This window comes from Pelobates fuscus, chromosome 12 (assembly GCF_036172605.1).
Source record: "Pelobates fuscus isolate aPelFus1 chromosome 12, aPelFus1.pri, whole genome shotgun sequence".
NCBI lineage: Eukaryota > Metazoa > Chordata > Amphibia > Anura > Pelobatidae > Pelobates > Pelobates fuscus.
This window is the reverse complement of record NC_086328.1, coordinates 14541373-14563836: the sequence shown is the minus strand read 5'-3', so window position 1 is coordinate 14563836 and position 22464 is coordinate 14541373. Positions and strand designations below refer to the sequence as shown.

At 40.7% G+C, this 22464-nt stretch overlaps 1 protein-coding gene across 1 annotated transcript; it reads left to right on the top strand.

The window, feature by feature from the left end:
- The first annotated feature begins 2150 nt into the window (after positions 1–2150).
- Positions 2151–21057, top strand: GPI (glucose-6-phosphate isomerase). Its single transcript, XM_063437453.1, has 18 exons — positions 2151–2307; positions 6573–6663; positions 7943–8011; positions 10822–10941; positions 11381–11464; positions 11566–11712; positions 12943–13014; positions 13900–13944; positions 14042–14095; positions 14774–14834; positions 15512–15555; positions 16313–16465; positions 17055–17184; positions 18409–18485; positions 19698–19826; positions 19970–20045; positions 20162–20228; positions 20628–21057. Exons 1-18 carry the CDS (start codon positions 2189–2191, stop codon positions 20749–20751), a joined length of 1662 nt encoding a protein of 553 aa, XP_063293523.1. The 5' UTR covers positions 2151–2188; the 3' UTR covers positions 20752–21057.
- The last annotated feature ends 1407 nt before the right edge of the window (positions 21058–22464 follow it).

Genomic DNA, 22464 nt, shown 5'->3' with positions numbered 1-22464 from the left:
ACCTTGACAAATAGACACAAACTGGCACATACAAACACATATACACACCAGCACACACAGCCATACACAACTTGACACACAGATACACACATTGACAGATGCACACACCTTGACACACTGTGTGTGTATGTATCTGTGTTTCAAGGTGTGCATCTGGGTGCCTGTGTGTATATGCCAATGTGTGTATCTGTGTGTGAGTGTCAGTGTGTATCTGTGTGTGTGTATTTATCTGACACACAGATACACACACTGGCAGATGTAAACAGATACACACACTGGCAGATCCAAACAGATACACACACTGACACACAGATACACACATCTTGATACACAGTGTGTGTGTGTATGTATCTATGTCAAGGTGTGTGTATCTGACAGTGTGTGTATCTCTGTGTGTGTGCCAGTGTATATGTGTGTCAAGATGTATATATCTGTGTGAATGTGTCGGTGTGTATCTGTGTTTGTATGTGTCGGTGTGACTCACAGATACACACACTGGCACATAGTGACACACAGATACACACACTGGCACATAGTGACACACAGATACACACACTTTGGCACACAGATACACTCACACACACTGATGAGCACATATACACACACACTGACAGCTACACAGATACACACTAGTATATACGCACACCCTGACACACAGATACACAAACTGGCACATACACATACATTGGCAGAAACATACACTGACACAGGTACACACACACACACAGACACATATATGTTTAAATTTGCTGTTCACTCTGCATAAGGGTCTTTAGTGCTGCTATCTGAGCCTGGTGTGCTGCTTAGTCCCCGCTGCTCCCTCCAGCCGGCGCTGTTTTGCGATACCCATCGGGTGGCCATAAATGCTTGGGCCAACTGACAGGTAAATCGTCGCGGAACCCTCATTTTGTTCTCGCGGAACCCTAGGGTTCAGCGGAACCCAAATTGGGAAAAGCTGCGCAAGAGGAATTAGGGACAGGCTCCTCATGGAGGCTGCATCAGTGAGACAGCATTTTCTATACAATTGCTATCAATTTGACTAGCACAATGTATGCATGAAATGTTAATCTCTTTAACGTGACACCAAGTCATGTTAGTCCTAGGATTTCACAGTTGTGCCAGGGTTTAGTTACACCTCCAACCCATGTGATGTAGCCCATTACTCTTTTCCACACTGACTAATGTGAGTCCTGTGCAAAAAAATAGACGCCTTCATCGTCCACACACACTACATGCAGGCGACAAACGTAATCAGCTTCTCTTATTGCAGGCAGTGCTGGGAGAGCACCTGCAAGAAGCCGGTTCAGATGTGCGCGCTTGGCTCATGTGTACACAGTTCTAATATTCTACCCGCTCTGCTTTATACCCTCACTGACCCTCACCAACCCTCAGGTTGGTATGCCTTAGCAACAAGATGAACTGTCACTCAACTCCTCTTACCGCTTGTAAGCACACACATCGCACATGCGCACCTGTCACTGCTTTCCCAATGCTTCTCTATGAAAACACGGACTGGGAAACAACGATGCCAAAACCCTGTGTACCAAGTGCCCTGTACGGCATTTCCTTGTAAAATAACGTTTAAAAACAAGTTGGAGTAACCGTTTAATACCAGAAATTCATTTAAAATTCCTATGTGTACAGGGACTTGGAATATTATTATTATTTTTATATAGCGCCAACAAATTCCGTAGCGATGTACAATGTAAATATGAAGTCTATGGTGATGGGCAGGGTATGAAAAGTCCTGCCCTGCAGTATGTAGCATTCAGAAGCTGCATGAGGACACCCAGTGAGTTCATGGAGGATGTTTCATGGCTCATTGCTATTTAATACATGATTTGCCTGCTGCTATGAACCATGACCACAAACACTGAGTGGAGTTGAAACCTGGGCACAGCCTGCCACAACCTGGCTAGCTGGCAGGCTCCAAAATGGCGGCCACTGCTTCCTACGTCACTGGACGCAGAGAGGGCTGGGACCTGTTGGACTTGAACATGAAGTTGTCCCAGTGACTCGGTGTCTGGGGGCGGAGACTCTGTCACGGTCCCTATTGGCTGCGCTGAGACCACGCGCAGTGCAGCAAGTGGGCGTGTCTCCCTCCTCCTGCACTTCCAAGTAGAATCCCTATAAGACAGGCTGTCTCTGCCCAGCTCGTCCTGTCCTCCTCCAGCCTCTCCCTCCAGCCATGGCTCTCAGCAGTGACCCAGTGTACCAGAAACTGGCCAAGTGGTATGAGGCCAACCATGCCAGTCTCAACATGAGGCAGCTGTTTGAGGCTGACAAGGACAGGTTCTCCAAGTTCAGGTAAGGGGCTGGCATAATATGTATGCCAGGCAAGTACCCACAAGGTCTGACAGTGTTAAATCCAAAGACAGTCTCTTGACTGTAGAACTACAACTCCCATTATGGCTTGCTATAGTACAGGCTGGAGAAGGATCATGGGGGTTATGGTCCTGCCACTTATTGGGCATGCCTGCTTTTTAATCCATTGCAGTGAAGTATAATAAGGGATTGCAGAGGGTTGAGGGTATCTGTCTATTGACCCTGACACACACGGTGTACAAGAAAATCATAACATGATTTAACCCCTTAAATGCTTAGCCAACCCTTCCCCCTGAATGTTACATTGGCATTCTGATAATTGGTTACTTTATGGTCTGTCATTGGCCTAGTGATGGAAAGGCAGTTATTTCCTGCATTGTGCAATACAGGAGGATTAATTAAACATGACCCTTGCTTGCTGCTATGAAGTGGTTAAAGTGTGAGATTATAGCTATGATTATGGTTAATCTGGACAGGGGTGAGATTACAGCTATGAAATGGTTAATCTGGGCAGGGGTGAGATTACAGCTATGAAATGGTTAATCTGGGCAGGGGTGAGATTACAGCTATGAAATGGTTAATCTGGGCAGTGTGAGCAGGGGGAGATTACAGCAATGAAGGGGTCAGTGAGTGTGGTGGGTTACCCTGTAGGAATGTGACATCGTGCAGTCCCAGAATGTGCATTTTTGACCTATCTCCAAACCTCTCTATTTGCCCTTCACTCATCCTTGGTTTTAGTACGTGCAGCACATCACATCCTTCTGAAGCTGTGAGCTCATATTGAAGGTTCACCTTTCAATTCCTGTGCAGTCATTAATATAAGATGTGGTCTGCACTTCAATATGTCTCCCACCAGCTCGCTTATGTAACCTTGGGCATCCTCTGTGTGACTCAGACACTGACAGTAAACTGCTGCTCATGGGAATTGTGTGCTGTAACCCTTTATTGCATACTGGAGTTTAAATGTCCCTCCCTGCATGTGTATTATTAGTTAGAGCTTTAATTGTTAAGTGGGAGGTGGTCACGGTGGGACAATGGCTTCTAAAAGAATTTACAAAATCCAGAGATACGTTTTAATAATCTCAAAGCATCCTGATAGTGTGCTGTAGTTCTGTATAATACAAACTTGGTGTTCCATTGGTTTCCATGGTGACTCTTTATACATGTATCTCTATATATGTGCTAATGTAAAGCATTGTGGAACATGATGGCACTTTATAAATATTATCTCCAGATTGCTGTATAACTATAGAAATGAAATCTATTTAAGCTCGTTATGCGGTGGGTGTTGTAATACTGGGTACCAGAAGTTGCTCCCTCTTCCCCTCCTCCCTCACTTCTTCATTTTAAATTGTCTAGCTTGCTTCATTATGTGACAGGAGGGATTTTGAAAGATGTGGCTGATTGCTTCACCTTTCCAAGGAATAGATCGTAGCCCTCTTGCAAAATGAATAGTTTGTGATGAAACTAGAAGAAAGGTAGAAAAGCCAGAGGCAGTTCACCTATATGATACAGTGATAATAATGGATACCTACCCTATAACAAGGGTCGTCTAGTCCTGATATTGTAGCAGTATCACTTTAAATTCAGCGTATATATACATAGAAGGAAAAACAAATCTGTATGGTAATTAACCGTTGTGCAGTGATCAAAACAGAATGCTAACTCACATTTTTTAGCATTCTGTTTTGATCACTGCACAACGGTTAATTACCATACAGATTTGCACTATTATTTCCCTGTATATGTTTTTCTTTGTGTGTGTGTGTGTGTGTGTGTGTGTGTGTATATATATATATATATATATATATATATACTGAATTTAAAGTGATACTGCTACAATATCAGGACTAGACGACCCTTGTTATAGGGCAAGTATCCATTATTATCATTGTATGCTTCACTCATATAGGTGAACTGCCTCTGGCTTTTCTACCTTTCTTCTAGTTTCTACAATTTGAGGTGGGTGTGAGGGACCCCCACAAGAGTGTTGTAGCATCTACACGTTTTTCAATATTTTAAAAGCGCCTTTTATACACAGTTCTTTTCATCTTTTTCTCTACGAATAGTTTATGATGTCTGAGACCAATAAAATGCCATGGTGTCTGTTTAGGAGCCTGGTAACACACATGGCTGGCTGCTAAATCACAGTTAATATCTAGGCCTGAGGTAATGTTGTTCTACTCTGGTACGATTTCCTCACTGATTTAAATACTTTATGTACAGGCTGTAGGTCAGTGATCCTTATAGTCTGCAAACGATAAGCAATAGGTGTGTGTCAAAACAATCAAATATAAGGTTTTACCAAAACCACCCCCACCCACCATGCTGCCTTCCGCTACCATGCTTTTTCATTTCAGAATTGACGCAATATTTGCAGGTTGATACCGCCTTACTTGTTCCCCCCCCCCCCCCCCCCCCCCCCCCCCCCGAACACTTTGCAACTTATGTTTTTTGTATGGTTTTCCTTCAACTGCCTATGGGGACATTTTTTTGTAATTCTACCCTCCACTTGCCCAATGTATTGCTTGTTGCGATGGTTTGACCACCACAAATTCTGCAATAAACTTCGAGGCAAAGCAGAAGTCGTGCTGTGGAAATATGCGTCTAGCAATGTGCTGGAGTTGAAGGGGGGAGGGATTAAGATCCATCTGCTTAGAGATTTTTTTTTTTTGTAATTATTTTTTAGTGTGTGTTTTTTTTTATTTTTTTTCCCCCCACTATCTCATCACATTTATAAAGTGCATTTTACTTTGCTTTAATAGTGGTTCCCAGTGTGCACCATTGGCCAAGTTGTTAATATCTCCTATTCATAACATTCACAATACCAAATCATTTGATTGGCCAGTGTTAACTCTGCATTACTTACTGTGTGTGTGTGTGTGTGTGTGTATGTATGTATGTATATACATACACAGGGATACTTTATACTGGAAATTGTGTATTGCAAAGGACAGGTGTCTTAGCATATCAATAATACATTATCCAGGAACGTTCTGCTAGTTAAACAATCGGTTTACTTAAAATCTTCTTGTTGCATTTGTCCTAATCTGAGCTGCAATTCTTCGAGTGACAGGGTTGATCCTCACTGGGGGTAAATCACAAATGCCAAGCAAAGCACCCAGCTCCCGAGCAATACATTCTTTAAATCAGGCCGTTGCTTTCTAAGTGGACCTTGGTCATTGGCAGTGGTAACTGAATAACTGCTGAGTCTGCATTAAATGCAGTTAACATTTCTACAACATTTGTCTTTCTTGCTTTAGGCATGTAATATGCCCTTTCTGCTTGTAGATCATTGTGTTGCACTTGTTAACAGATGCGACTGGTAGTACATTTGCACTGGTTTGACAGTTGGGACTAGTAGTCCACTGGGCAAACTGCGTGGTAGCTCCCTCTGGCTGTCTGGGAAGCAGTAAGGATTGCTGCAGATCACTGACCTGGCGGGGTGCACACTGTACACATTCCTATATTGCTCACTGTAGAAAGCTGTGTTATGTGTTAAAATGCACCGTGGCACTTGCACACTGTGGCACACCCAGGATTAATACACCATGGCACTGCACACCGTGGCACACCCAGGATTAATACACCATGGCACTGCACACCGTGGCACACCCAGGATTAATACACCATGGCACTGCACACCGTGGCACACCCAGGATTAATACACCATGGCACTGCACACCGTGGCACACCCAGGATTAATACACCATGGCACTGCACACCGTGGCACACCCAGAATTAATACACCATGGCACTGCACACCGTGTCACACACAGGGTTTAATGACTTCCGATGGCACTGCACACTGTGACATGCCCAGGATTAATGCACCTTGGCACTGCACACTGTGACATGCCCAGGGTTTAATGACTTCCGATGGCACTGCACACTGTGACATGCCCAGGATTAATGCACCTTGGCACTGCACACTGTGACATGCCCAGGGTTTAATGACTTCCGATGGCACTGCACACTGTGACATGCCCAGGGTTTAATGACTTCTGATGGCACTGCACACTGTGGCACGCCCAGGATTAATTAATGGACCATATCACTGCACGCTGTGACATGCCCAGGGATTAATAATGCATATAGATTCTCTCCCCCCCCCCCCCCCCCCACATTGTCTTAACAATTTCTAATGTACTCCTTCTAGCTTTTATATCTCCTAGCACTGTGCGCTCTCTGGTCTAGTTAAATGTCAGTTTTTAATGTTCTGTTGCTTTACTATTTTCTCTCTCCAGTAAAACACTTCAAACTGGCGATGGCGACATCTTGGTGGATTTCTCCAAAAACCTCATCACTGAGGATGTCCTGAAGTTGCTGGTGGAGTTGGTAAGTTTGGATGTGTGTCCCCTGTGTCCAGGATCTGCCCCATTTATAATTATATAGGTATAAGAGTCCCACAACGTAGGTCTGCTTCCAATTTGGCATTGCTCCTGGCACACACACACAGTGTTAACACTTGGATTATATGGGATATGTTATAATTCATAGAAACTGACTTCTCTTAAAGGACACTTTCTACATCAAAGTTCTAAAAATGCATCCGTGTTGTTGCCACAAATAGACTTGTGCCTCAGAATGACTATTCTACTAGCTGTATGTGTATGGTATGTCAATGAGAGATAAGCTGATCACTAGAACACACTGATAGACTGTTAATATTTGTAACTTTCAAATGAAAATAGATTGCCATTAAAGGGACACTGTAGGCACTATAATCAATTCATCTCCTTGCGTTGGTTATAGTGCCTTGATTCCCCTGGCAAAGTCCCTCCATTTGGTGTTAAAAAAACAAAACAAAAAAAAACATTATTATTTTATAACTCTGAGGGTCCCTGGCTTCCCATAGCTTTGTCACTGGAGGTGTGGCAGAGCTACCTTTTACTTCTAGCCATACCAATACATACCTCTAAGAACACTGTGATAGACTGAAAGCGGTCAGCTGACACTCAGCCAATCACTGCCAAAAGAGCACAGAGGGGTTGGGCTGATGGGGATTCTTGTTTAGCACTAAAACATGGTTTTAGTATTGACTGGAAGGACAGTGCCAGGAGACTCCCGACGCTTTATTTGCTTCCTTGAGGTGAAGCAGTTGTGATGCCTACAGTGAAAAAAATTTAAAGTTTAAAAAATAAGTGATCCATGTGCTCCCAGTGTATCTTCAAGCAGTTATATTGTAACAAAAATGCATTGTGCATTTCTTATTCTAAAAAATCTGCTTGATACGCCTGGACCATACGTTTTATTTTCTACTTGCTGTACTGGGATTTGCCAGCCCAAGGTTTGGAGTACCTAGGTCTTTATATAAGTGTGTGGATTGCCAAATACAGTGTCATTGGAATACTGTTAACCATGATCGAATGCTATTTATTTTTAGAGTCCCTCATTGCTCTCCCCTGTTTTGAAAAAATTACAGAAATCTTGGCGATCAGTCGGAGGTCGGATACATTCTGTAAAATATAATATTGTAGAATGGGGGAATGCTATAGAAGCCTTGAGAGATGTGTTAAATCTACCATTGGTAGTAATGACAAAGTGTTGTGTGATGATGGGAGAGTCAATTTTAGTGTCTGCTGTATTAAAAGGTTTATTTTTAATCTTTTTACAGGCTCGCTCAAGAGGTGTTGAAAATGCCAGAAAGTCCATGTTCTCGGCCGAGAAGATTAACTTCACTGAGGTATTCCTGGCATGCGATGCAATCTAACTTACAGTCTGGGGTTTTAAACCAATCACTCAGGAGCATTCCAATGGTTTCCATGGCAACTGCACTATTTCTTGATCGTTTCCTAGTGAATAATGCTCATTGCTTTTTCTACCAACCATTTGGTAACCTTGATTAGGTGGCTAGTAAGTGTAGGAGTGATGGATTATCAGCTTACATAGTGTTAAAGGGACACTACAGGCACCAAAACAATTTTAACTTAATGAAGCTGTTTTAGTGTATAGATCACGCCCAGTTATCTGCCATTTAGGAGATAAATCAGTTTGTTTATACAGCCGTAGTCACACATCCCTGCATGTGACTTGCACAGCAATTCTAAACACTTGCTCTAGAAAGACATCTAATGTTTAATATTTCTTTCACAGTCGGTTTAATTTAGAATTTATCTCCTTCTTCTCTGTTAATGACATTCTAGACCCTGCATATGCCTCCTGTGTTTGATTTAAAGTTCAATATACAGAACAGGAAGATACAAACTTCTAAAGCAAGTTAACATCTGATTTGAAACTTAAACAATGCGTTTTTCATGCAGGCTGTGTCAGTCACAGCCAGGGAAGGTGTGGCTAGGAATGCTTGGACAGAAACAAAAAATAGAAATGACTCCTAAATGGCAGATAATTGATTCTATAAATCAGTGGTTCCCTACCCAGTCCTCAAGTACCCCCTAACAGTCCAGGATTTAAGGATTACTCTATTGTGTTATTGGGGAAAAAAACAAAAAAAAACACTTTAGACACAACAGGGTAAGCCCTAAATCCTGGACTGGTAGAGGGGGTACTTGAGGACTGGGTTGGGGACCCCTGCTCTAGATTATCTATACACCAAAACTGCTTCATTAAGCTAAAATAGTTTTTAGAGCCCATAGTATCCCTTTAAAGAAACCATATCACTTGTTTGGCAATATTTGTTCACTTTTGTACAGAAAAAATGGGAATACAGAAAGTCCTGCAACCCCGCTTTTTTATTTTACAATTCTTTCATATGCACAATGTGTGACATCTACCTTTACTGCCCTTATGTGATGGTTTAACCCACACACAACGTATTGCTGCACATGTTGAGCAGCTATGGATAAATAATGCAAATGGAATGTTGTGTGTTATCCAGGTTGATGGAGAAGGGCTAGTTTATGGGGGCCAAAACCGACCAGTTTTTGTCAAACCTCTGAAATGGCTGTTTCAATGCCTCAAACGGTTATCCCTTTGTGAGATATTTTTGCTAGGTGTCCCTTTAAGTGCTCTGCTTAGTTTGTCTTGTAATTGAGCCTATTTTTACACACCCCTCATGTACTTGGAGTGATTGAACTCTGTTCAAATGATTTTGTGTTTTGTGCTGTATGATTAATAAAGGATTGTGTGTGTGGTTTGTTATTTCTCAATGTTCTGCAATACATTGTGACTGTTTGGACTGGTGTCATGCACGCTCCATGCTCTGGGCTGCCTCCATTCATGCACAGTCATGCTCGTTGTGTTTTTTAGAATATTACTTTGAGCAATGACTTTGCAGAAGGCTTTATACAATGGGCTGGGTGAGGCTAGGATTCTGAAAGGCTTTGGCAAGCTAGGTAAAGCTTCAAATATCTGAAAGGGCATCTAAGGTGGCATTCTCTCTGTCTCTGTTTTCTTAAGGTAGGCGCTGGCTTAACTGGGGCGTGATCCTGTTTGAATTACAGAGTGGCATGCCAAACCACAAGCTATTCAAAAAATAAATGGTCTTGTGTGTTTTCTGGGGGTGGCAACCGTTTTCAGCCAATCTGTCCTTATTCAGCCATGGCAGATATTTATTTTATTAGGATTTGCTAATGTCTAGTTCTCTATATTCCTCACTATATCTAATCGTTGTTCATTGTGACTATTACCAAGAATATCAAATGTTCCAATATTTTTTTTTTTTTTTTTTTTATACAGGACCCGCCATTCTGTTTTTATTTCAGAAATTAGTGTTTTTTGGTTTTTTTTTTCTTGTGTATTAAAGGGACACTATAGTCACCAGAACAACTACAGCTTATTGAATTTGTTCTGGTGAGTAGAATCATTACCTTCAGGCTTTTTGCTGTAAACACGGTCTTTTCAGAGAAAATGCAGTGTTTACATTACAGCCTAGTGATAACCTCACTGGCCACTCCTCAGATGGCTGTTAGAGATCCTTCCTGGGTCATGGCTGCCTAAAATGCATCCAAACATTCAGTGTCTCCTCCCTCTGCATGCAGACACTGAACTTTCCTCATAGAGATTCATTGATTCAATTCATCTCTATGAGGAAATGCTGATTGGCCAGGGCTGTGTTTGAATCGTGTTGGCTCTGCCCCTGATCTGCCTCTTTGTCAGTCTCAGCCAATCCTATAAGTAAGCACTGTGATTGGATCAGGCTACCACTTCTGATGATGTCAGCAGACTGCTTGTTTTCTGAGACAAACATCATGCAGATCAACAGCTTCAGGCTTGCATACAGTAAGATGTTGCTATATTTATGGAGGCATGAGGGGTCTGGGGGGCTAGATGGTGGTTTTAACACTATAGGGTCAGGTATACATGTTTGTGTTCCTGACCCTATAGTGATCCTTTAATCTTTTACACCATTGAATTTATTTTTAAATCCAGTTTTGTCTTGTATATGGCCTGATGATAATGGGCATAGTATCTCACATATTTTAATAAAGGATTATGTCTTTTGACTTCTGAATTGATAGGATCTGACCTGATGGGATCTATTTTTTATTTAGCGTTCTTCATTTACCATTCTTCAATGTCATCTTCCTCACCTAGAACCGTGCAGTTCTGCATATTGCTCTGCGCAATCGTTCAAACACCCCTATCAAGGTCGATGGCAAGGACGTGACCCCAGAAGTCAATGCTGTGTTGGAGAAGATGAAGGCTTTCTGCCAGGTATCAATTTAAAATCATTTACAGGAAGACTAGACATAGTTCATACCTGTGTGTTTTAATCTGCTTTAAACAGAAAATTAGAAGTGTATTAAACCTCTATAGTGTCATGCAGGGAATTATCTCCATATTGTGATGTCTTAAAATAATATATTGGGAACATGCCAATTTTTTGGCTTTTAAAAGATCTAGATTTATTTTACTGAACCAAGAATTTTGGAGAATAGGGGATGGAAACACTTTGCCGTTTCCTGTCTTTTCTGTACAATTCTTGGTTTAGTGTACAAATCCTCTACTGTTGATTCTGGTGTTGTAGACAAACGCATGAAGATTTAGAAGATCCTAAAACAGCCCTAACCACTACTACTTTCCCAGTTATTATGTGTGGATTAGCAGTCTAATAGAACCTATATTTTGTTAAAGTATGGTTGTTCTCTTGTAGAAAGTTCGTAGCGGGGACTGGAAGGGATACACTGGGAAGTCAATCACTGACGTGGTAAACATCGGCATTGGTGGCTCTGATCTGGTATGTATCTCAACTGACCATTTAACTTGGTATGTCACTGAGATTCTTTAGTTTTTTTTTGCATTCTTTGCTTATCGTTTTAACATTCTGCTGGATTTCAGGGTCCTCTGATGGTGACTGAAGCCCTTAAGCCATATTCCAAAGGAGGTCCTCGCGTGTGGTTTGTATCCAACATTGATGGAACTCACATTGCCAAAACTTTGGCAGAACTCAATCCAGAGACCACGCTTTTCATTATCGCATCCAAGGTGAGTTATTCAGCGGGACAAAATGCATCCTCCAACCTTTCTAGTTTAAGTTTGTGTACCCTCTCTCTGATTGCGTTAAAATCTCACACAGTATGTCTGCTGGATGGTTTCTCTTTGCTCTGTGTAATGCAAAACTGGGTGTCGGTGAAAGATCTGCAAGACCTCAGAACCTTCTCAAAAATGTTGGGTCACCATACGATATCAGCTGCTACTCCTGTTGACTAGCAGCAACAATATATAATTCATTCTCTATTGTAAAAATCAATTCTGGGTCAGAATTCTAAAAGTGAAGCAATCAGCAGGGACATTCAGTTAGTTTCCATGGAGACTGCTTAACTTCTCGAATTGCCTTGAAATTTAAATGGCTGTTATAGCTTGTTGACAGTTACAGGAAAGGATCAGAGCTTTGTCCAACTATGATTTTAAGCTGTTCATTGTCTTTGTAATATGAATGTGGGTCAACTTGAGCTGAGTTTTTATCTCCTTAACCCTCTTACTGCTGTGGTAATCTGTAATAAACACATTGGGGAAGATTGCTGGGTTTATGTACATGCTGATTCCTGATGCACCTTCCTCTATCTATGTAGCGAACAATTAAAACATCCTTTTATTGATGTAAAGAAGACAAAATCATCTTGTGAACTTTGCATTTTGAAAAATGGGTTGCTGCATAATATAGTATTACCTTTTTATCCAAACAATTAGGTTTTAAATTAACTGGGACTCCTTATTGCATTGTTGCCTATCTTTTATTCTTTGATTTTTACTATTCCGCACGTATTGATCAGCTGCCTAAGCTGTGGACTTAACTGAATGACCTGCTAGTAGTCTGGCTGGGGTGTTTAAACCTCTCCAAACCTGCAGCCAACACCATTGTTCCCTACTCCGGCCTCTCTGGACATAACTTGCATCTTTCTTGGCTGAGTGCATCTGAATAGCTTGTTCTCTGAGCCAGACTAACTGTTCCCTTTCATCTCCCTGCTGTATGTTGACCCTTATCCTGTCTCTCTCTTTACAATGCCACTGTGTACATAGAGTATTGTAGCCGTGTGACCTGAAAATATAAATCGCCAAACACACTGCTGCCCTCTTCTACCTTTTAGAAATGCACCCAGAGCCCCAAAAGAGGCACTGGCCTTCTAGAAGTGCAGTTAAAGGCTGAAATAACCGCATCCTATGTGTGTCGATAAATGTTTACCCTTTAATTTTTATTTTTATTTTTTTTTCCAGACCTTTACAACTCAGGAGACAATCACAAATGCTGAGACCGCCAGGGAATGGTTCTTGAATTCTGCCAAAGATGTAAGTGTGGTGTGTTTTTTTTTTTTTTGTTTTTTTTTTTAAATTCTTTATTTTATTCGTGCATAGGTTAGGCGAACAAGATTGCGCCGTCACAGTAAGTGTTTTAATAGGTGAACTGATCTATCAGATATGTGGAATCTCTCGTACACTCTGTAAATAGCTATTTGGACATAACTGAAGTTAATTAGAATCATTTATTGCCAAAGACAGGAGACCAGCATTAAAGGATTGCTACTGTACAGATGGGGTATAGATATCTAAATAAATAGCTTTCTGGTGGAAGTCTTAAAGGTTAGCAATGATATAGAAAGCGTAGTAGATACTTTGAATATTTTTCCATTGGAAACCATAAAGGATGTGTAGAATGCTATCCTAAAAACAAACTGGCAAAATTATGCTCAACTCCTAGACTGGATGGTTATCGTGTGTCTTATTAAATGAGTTAACGTGCTTTTACATTTTTATTCTATGGATTAATAATTTTATTAATGGCTCATTGAGATCCATATCCTTCCTACATTGAGTTTCTCCTCTGCGAACTTAGAGGTCGTTTGGCTTTTGTTTTCCTCTTCTATTAATAGCCAAACCATCAGCCACAACTGTCATCTAAGCTTGACCTTCCCAGAGTTACTGCTGGAAGATGGAATATTTTTTTTTTTTTTTTTTTTTTTTTTTTCAACCGAAATCATGAATTATTAAAAAAATGTTTTATTCTAAATTCTTTATTTTTGTTGTGCGACAATTACAATCCGGTATAGCCACGACAGCCCATATAAGCTGACTATAACTGACTGTCCGTGTTAATTTCCTGGGAAATTGAATTTTCATTTCACTTTTTTTATTTATTTTTTTTAAACCTTTCCCAATGTCTTCTCTTGTTCCTAGCAATCTGCAGTTGCCAAGCATTTTGTTGCTCTGTCGACCAATGCTGTAAGTATTTTGGAATTTGTTTTTGTTTTTTTTCCTAAAGGGTCTGCCAACAGGAATTTATTTTCATTGTATAATTTTTTTTTTTTTTTTCTTACAGCCAAAAGTGAAAGATTTTGGAATAGACACCGCCAACATGTTTGAATTCTGGGATGTAAGTATGTTTTGCTCTTTACATTCCTTTGATACATCACTTAAACAAGTTACCTACGCTCTGTCCCAATCCCCATGCACATTTAAATGTTCTGTTTAGTACCACTGCAATGACCATCTTCTTTGAGTCCGAACCTTTCCAATTCACTTTGCTGTTTTCTTTTATAAGACGTAAAAGCAAGGTATTTTATAAACTCATTCAAAAAACCTAACTCTTCAAAAGCACATATGGTGTGGGAGAGGGCATCGTAACTTGGCATTGTAATACAAGGGCAAATACACGCAGAAATAGATTTTGCTCTCAAACTCTTACTACTCCTAGCTATATATAAATTTATAGTATTGATCATCTCAAATGAGCTGATGAATACTCTAGCCGTTGCGTTGTGAGTTGTGTGTTTAAGATGTTCGGAGTCTGACTGTGAAAGCAGGCCCATTCGTTCAGACAGCTGGCTGGTAACCTGAGTAATCTCCTTAGTCCTGGCTGGCTTGCTCGGTTATTCTCAGGTTTGACCTTTTTTACAGTTCAATGTGCTGCCTTCCTACTGTACAGGATAAAGGTCAAGTGTCAAGAACTTGTATTCTTAGCTCTGCCTTTACATGGGCCTTTGCACGCTTGGTATGGGTCTCCTCTTCTAAGTTTTAATTGTAAATTTACGGTTTGTTTTCTTTTTTTCAGTGGGTTGGCGGTCGTTACTCTCTCTGGTCAGCAATCGGTCTCTCCATTGCCCTTCACATTGGTGGGTGTCCGTCACGGTTACATTCTATGCAGTTTATCCGTAACCATAGCAACCTTAATGGTTCATACACTATCCTTCCTTCCTGAAGTAAACCAGTTTCGCTTTTTATTTCTTTTTATGGCCAAATTAAAAAATATATATTTTCATAGTTTAAACCGCACAATTCATAGCATGAAGACCTGGGCATCGGGTTTAATTTAAAAATACGTGATTTGGGGATTATGCTCATGTTTACCTCTGTAAAGTTTGGGGAAAAAATATTTTAAGGAAGTTCCAGGCTTTAGATAAAGCAAAAGACGAATATGCATGCGGTCTAATTTAAAACTCTTGATTTTTCCAGTTTCCTGCACTAAGATGTGCCCAGAATGCTGGAAGACAAGGTGTTGCCCTCTAAATATAAGCTCACATTTGTATACTAATGTCAGAATCTGCAGTGACATGATGGGACAGGCATCCAATCTGAGATAAATGCCTCTAATATGATTAAAAGTGCTGGCTACAAGTATATGCTGTAACGATGTACAAGTGGTTAGACTTATTGGCCGTTTCATTACCAATCGAGCCACGTCCTGGGAATAAACTCCACAATGTCTGCCTGTAATATAATTTCTCTAGCGTAAATCTGTTTATCATAACTGGTTTTAGGTAAAACATAACCAATACTGTTTGATCTTTAGGTTTCGACAACTTTGAAAAACTATTGTCTGGAGCTCACTGGATGGTGAGTTCTTCTTGTAAATTGTTTTGTGTGCTGTGCGCCCCCCCCACCCGATAGTTTTATACCTGAAAGAAAGGACTCAAGACATTAACTATGGCCTTCTATGCAATGTTGTGGTGTGTGTTTTTTTTTTTTTTTTTTTGTTTGTTTGTTTTTTGGCAATTATAGATTTAGGGTCCCATCACGCATAAATTGGTCAAATGTAAAGCTGTGTATTTACTCAGATAATTCAATAAAATTGGCATTGTTGGCAATTTATAAGGAAATTGAAGGTCTTAGCCAAAGTAAGCGCATTGGGAATATGTCTGTTTTCAGCTCCGCGTGCCCTTATGTTTGGGGAATTCCTGGCCTTTCAGTTTGATGCTGCCAGTTTCTGGATTCACATTTTGTTTGAGATTCCTGTATGAGAAGGTCCCCAATATAGATCTATAAATGATGGGCAGCGTCTTATATCTGTCCTCCGGTCTGTACGCCCCCATAACACTGTATAACTGTCAGCAGTGCCCTTTCTCCAGACTGCGAGTCTGCCTTGCTAATGGGAGGGTGGGAATCTGTTTAATTATAGAAACAGAGGGTAAGGACATGACCTTTAAAATGTCACAACCGGAGAGACCCTAATTTTGGAGCAGGGGCAGTGAGAGGGCTTTGTCCTTTTCATAATACTAGAAATTAAGTATTAAAAAGATTTGATATATTAAAAAAAAAAAAGGAAAATCAAAAATTGTTCCTCTAATAATTTTATTTATTTTTTCTTCTCCAGGATAATCACTTTTACAATTCCCCCCTGGAAAACAACATTCCCGTACTTCTTGCCGTACTGGGAGTTTGGTATATTAACTTCTACGGTTGCGAGACCCATGCACTGCTGCCCTACGACCAGTACATGCATCGATTTGCAGCCTATTTCCAGCAGGTAACTGACACTTTCTGTGCATTATCTAAAAATACAGAATACACACAGAATGTAATCATTGGCCGACTGAGGGAAATCTGATTTTAACCCCTTAATGACACAACTTCTGGAATAAAAGGGAATCGTGACGGAATATATCCGTCGTCTGTCCTTAAGGGGTTAAATGGCACTTGCTCATATTTTATTTCCAAGACTCTCACAAATGGTAAAGTATATTGTAAAATCCACTGTATGTCTAAAGCTTGCTATGCTAGCTTGTGTACGAAGGGCCCAATTCACTCGCTGCATTCCTGAGCAGAACTTTTCTATCCAGGAAACAAACTAGCAGAACCAAAGGGAACCTCATGATACATGATGCCGATAAATACAAGGGGAGATCCATATCTTTCACTAATTAAATCGTCCAGGATTTACCTGCAGTTTTACTTTTTTCGTGTTTATTGAAATCTAGCGAATAACCATTGGAATGGCTGAAGTTCATTTTTGCACAAGTCTGCTGTCCAGAGACAACCTTAGAATGTGATACTGGAAGTGTCAGACAACTTGGATGTATCTTTAAAGTAACTGGTACGATCTCTCTTTTGTCTAGGGTGACATGGAATCTAATGGTAAATACATCACAAAGACCGGGGCCCGTGTGAACTACAATACCGGACCTGTGGTGTGGGGAGAACCTGGAACAAACGGTCAGCATGCCTTCTATCAGCTCATACATCAAGGTAAGACCGACATAACTGTCTCCAGTCTTTTATTCCTGTGGGTTTCGGGATGGGGTGTGTGTGTTTTTTTTTTTTAATTTAATTTCTTTTTTTTTTTTTTTTTTCAATTGTGATGAATCTATTCAAACCCGATTTTCCTACATTAAACGAGGGTTGGGTAGCTCCCTTGTTATAACTATATTGTCTGATTTGCATCTTAAATGGAGGACACTGTAAACAGTTTAATCTTGTCGAAGTGATCTGGGTGCAGTGTCCCTGTCCCCATAACCCTACAATGTAAAAAGTTGCAATATCAGAAAAACTGTAATGTTTATTTTGCAGGGTTAAGACTTCCTCTAGTGTCTGTTTCTCAGACAGCCACTAGAGGCGCTTCCTGGCCTTTCATGGCGTTTGAGTCTGTGACACGATGCTGGATATCCTCGGGCTTGCGTGAAGGATGTTCAGTGTCTTCAAATTTCCCATAGAAAAGCATTGATTCTATGCTTTCCTATGGGGAAGGCCTAATATGCGTGCATGCACATTGGGTTCCTCCCTTGGCACTGGTGTTGGAGGAGGCGGAGACTGAGCCAGCGCCATCAGACTTTGGGCCTGGAATTGAATGTGTGTGTGTGTGTGTGTGTAGCATGTAAGCTCATTGAGCAGGGCCCTCAACCCCCTCTGTTCCTGTACGTCCAGTGGTCTGATCTCAATTATGTGTCTGTTAGTCCACCCATTGTACAGCGCTACGGAATTTGTTGGCGCTATATAAAATAATAATAATAATATGTGTGTATATGTGTGTGTGTATATATATATATATATATATATATATATATATATATATATATATATATTTTTTTTGTGTGGCTTTTTTTAACCCTTTTAATGGCGGGTAGCCGGGCAGCAGAAGGACATGGTAGTGTTCATTTAAACCAGTTGGTATAGGAATTGCTGACATTACTTAGCAGGTCCTCCTGTTACCTCACCATCTAGTGGTGACTTGTAGTATTACAATGTTAATAGATGCCACCAAACTTCTAACGGCTTGCTGATATGTGGCGCCAAAATTCTGCAGCACTTCCGAATTTGAATGTAAGAATATAATTACAAGTAAGAGACACAAACTATTATACATGTTAACCAGAAGAAGATTTTAATGAGAACCCTGCTCCAGCAAGCTCAGTCTAGTTCTATAATCTATCAAGTAGACAGAATTTTAATTTCTGCAATTTGTAACGTGTCTAGGTACTCGCTTGATTCCTTGTGACTTCATGGTTCCTGTGCAGACACAGAATCCAATCAGAAAATGCCTTCATCACAAGGTTTGGCTATAATCTTGCTCCCAAATCTGTAGAATATTGTTTAAAGTGTTTTTAATTTTTTTTTTTCTTTTATACTTGTGGGTGGTTTGTGCTCTGAGAAGGAATGTTTCAAGCACCATAACAACTAGGGCAGGCTTTTGTGGTTCCAGGAGTAACCTTGTCTCCCCAGCCCCTCCTCCCCTCCACACACACATTTTAACAAGTCAAACCTTGCCACCTGTCTGACCTACTGCTTTCAGAGAACTTAAAGGGACACTATAGTCACCAGAATAACTACAGCTTATTGAATTTGTTCTGGTGAGTAGAATCATTACCTTCAGGCTTTTTGCTGTAAACACTGTCTTTTCAGAGAAAATGCAGTGTTTACATTACAGCCTAGTGATACCTTCACTGGCCACTCCTCAGATGGCTGTTCGAGATCCTTCCTGGGTCATGGCTGCCTAAAATGCATCCAAACATTCAGTGTCTCCTCCCTCTGCATGCAGACACTGAACTTTCCTCATAGAGATTCATTGATTCAATTCATCGCTATGAGGAGAAGCTGATTGGCCAGGGCTGTGTTTGAATCGTGCTGGCTCTGCCCCTGATCTGCCTCTTTATCAGTCTCAGCCAATCCTATGGGGAAGCATTGTGATGAATCTGACACACACACACACGTGCAGATAGTGGCACACAGATACACACACCTTAACACTGAGTGTGTATATGTATCTGACATACTGACACACACACACACACACACACACTTAGATGCACAAATACTGCAGTAAAGGCTTATCCCTAAAGTGTTTATTTCAAAGTAAATAAATATTACAATTTTAGGTCATAATAGCTAATCTGAAAACCTAGCTAACTTGGAAGGTTACTCCACTTCGGCTGTTGTGGCCGAACATTTGAACTTTAACCCCTTAAGGACCAAACTTCTGGAATAAAAGGGAATCATGACGTGTCACACACGTCATGTGTCCTTAAGGGGTTAAATTCCTGAAACCCAAACATTGGTGAATTACCGTATGTGTTGAACCTTGGTTATTACCCATCAATCTTTTTTTACTTTTTCCCCTATTCCCATTGCTTTTGAAATGGTACAAAATCTATATATTTCAAGGTGTGTAAATTCTTGCTTGTTTTGAATAAACCCCCAATGAGCGTGCAGAACATTAGGAGTTTGCAGTGGAGATCATTAAATTTTATTCTATTTTTGGGTCCTAGATTCTCCTGGCTAACTTTCTGGCTCAGACTGAGGCTTTGATGAAGGGCAAGTCTACAGAAGAAGCCAAAAAGGAGTTGCAAGCTTCTGGTCTGAGCGGAGAGGCACTGGATAAACTGCTTCCTCACAAGGTATTTCCATGTCACATTTAAGACCTTTTCCATAATCTGCTTTGTCTGCAGGCTCTGGCTGTTACAGATAATGTTCCTGGTATAGAGACCTGGCATGGACATTCTAGAACACCGTATACTAAATCGCTTTTCTTTTTATTTAGGTCTTTGAGGGAAACAGGCCTACCAACTCTATCGTATTCACTAAACTTAACCCATTCATACTTGGGGCATTGATTGGTAAGAATGCAGCTACTTTTATATCGTTGGGTTTTATTGTGCTTTGTGAGCAGACTTTCTTTTTAAAAAAAATTTTAAATTGTGATTTTATTTATTTTTTATTTCTTTTATTCCAGCCATGTATGAACACAAGATCTTTGTTCAGGGTGTTATTTGGGACATTAACAGTTACGACCAGTGGGGGTGAGTATTGCTGGCATGTTTTAAAGTGGCTTTGTCAACAAAAATAAACTTTTAGCTGATTCTCCCTGTGTCCGAACTGCCAATTCCATATACCCACAATTCTCAGTAAAATCTAGCCTACAGAGAGGCAAAATGTCTGCCCCCAGGTATTATGATTCAGCCCAAGGAATAAAACAAAATAAATAACGAAGTTTCTGTGATTAAAAAAAAAAAAAAAAAAAAAATTTACTTTGTGGACATGATGTCCTACACGCAGACATGACATTGGTAGACTAGTAGTTGGCTCGGTTCTTAGTAACTCTGCTTTTTAAAAAGAAGATGGATCCAGTCCTGAGAATACCAGCATGGCATTTATTGAATGAGTGCAACTCACTTATTTTCTGTGTATTTGTCCAACAGAGTTGAGCTTGGGAAGCAGTTGGCAAAAAAGATTGAGCCAGAGCTGGAGTCTGATGCTGAAGTTACCTCCCATGATGGGTCTACAAACGGGCTCATAAACTTCATCAAGAAACACAGAGGCTGAACGTGGAGCTCTGTAATCTGGCCACCAAAGGCTGCACACCCTGATGTCCTGTCCTCGGCTTTCAGCAAAATGGCACTTTCCTGTCTTTAGTCAGTTCTTGTAATTGTGAAACTGTTAGTCTTCTGTTTGGAAATAGTCTGTGAAGGAAATAACGCAGGTGTTCTGGGCACGCTGCACTGTCGTGGCACACCATGTGAAATGCAGACTGCGTTCTGTTTTGACTGGTCACACGTCTCCCAAACACGTTTTTGTTTTTCTGTGCATACGTTGGTTTACAGAATAAAAAAATAAAAGTACTTCACAATATTTTGCTCTGTTTGGGTTTGGTTTTCTACGTTGTAAATTTTAGAACCCTGTGCTGACCTCAGCCAGGGATTCAGACTTATTGTGGTTGGAGTTGTAGTTGGAATATCTCAATATGTCCAAGCCGCAGTCCTCACAAATGGGCATTTGCCTTTTCCTTCTCTCGCTTCACAGGTAGCGTTGGCAAAAGTTAAAACAAAACTCCATCTCCTGTCTCCTCGCTTCCAACCGGATCTCCCCAGTGTTTACCTGTCCTCATTTTTACCTTACTGTTTGTATTTTCGATGGTAGTCCAGTGGGGTAAAGAACCGGTTATTTCCCATTGGTCAGATCTCGGCTACTCGTCCAGTAAAGCGTTTCCTCCATCACGAGTCGGGCATATAGTCCCATCGCAGTGACCACATTCCCTGCACTGTTACACCCATCCCCGGCCACTCTGCCTATTATGGCATGCGTAGTCGTACATGTGTACTGTCGATATCCATGCTTCTAAAACAGTTATACTGTAACAAGTGTCAGACGTAGAATATGCTCTATGAATATAATCTCCCAGGCTTTCTAATGTTCTGTTTTCCTAAGCCTAGTTGGCAAACAGGTTTTTGTAAAGTCTAAAAATTAGATGAAGAAATCCACATCGCTCTCTCCTGCATTGTGGTTTTCTGCCAATGAATGGGGTGGACGAGGGGAAACAAACAATGGGGACGTTTTCTGAAAAGGGGTGGGGGGGAAGGGTCCTAAATGGGTATAATAAGGCTATATAATATTGGGAATGCAAATGCTAGATTGTTCCTTTTTAATATACATTTTAAAAGCTAACCGCCTATACATTAACATTTGTAGATTGGTTGATTTTATAGGTATAACTAAGAGGTGATTTTCACTTTAAAGTATTGATTGGTGGGGAAAACGAAGGATTGTATACCTAGGTTCCCAGTTTTGTTCCATTGTCTTTTAGTCTATGCCATGGTTAGAGGTCGCATTTAAAGGGTCACAATAGGAACTGTTTCTTCTCATTGAAGTGGTTATATTGTTTGGATTCAGCTGGAGCTGGCCCTTAAGTTCAGTGTTAAACAGGTATCCTGGCAGCAGCACTTGTGGGTAGCTCTGCCCCAGCCAAAACGGGGCAGGAAACAGTCAATTTAACTGTTGGCATAAAAGGTCACTCCTTCCATACCAGTATGGTCCTCCCTCCCCCTTCCCTTGTGCACCATGGGCATACTAAACAAAGTTTATCCTCTTTTTATTTGAAGGACTCTGTAAACTACCTGCAAGAGCAGGACTAACGGAGTCAGGTTCAATTTACTGAACTGTATCATGGGATAATTTATATTGCTGCATAATTGCTCCAAAAGGGGTACCTACTGCCTCTCTAATAAACATGGGTTGATTTTTACATGAAATATCCATGTA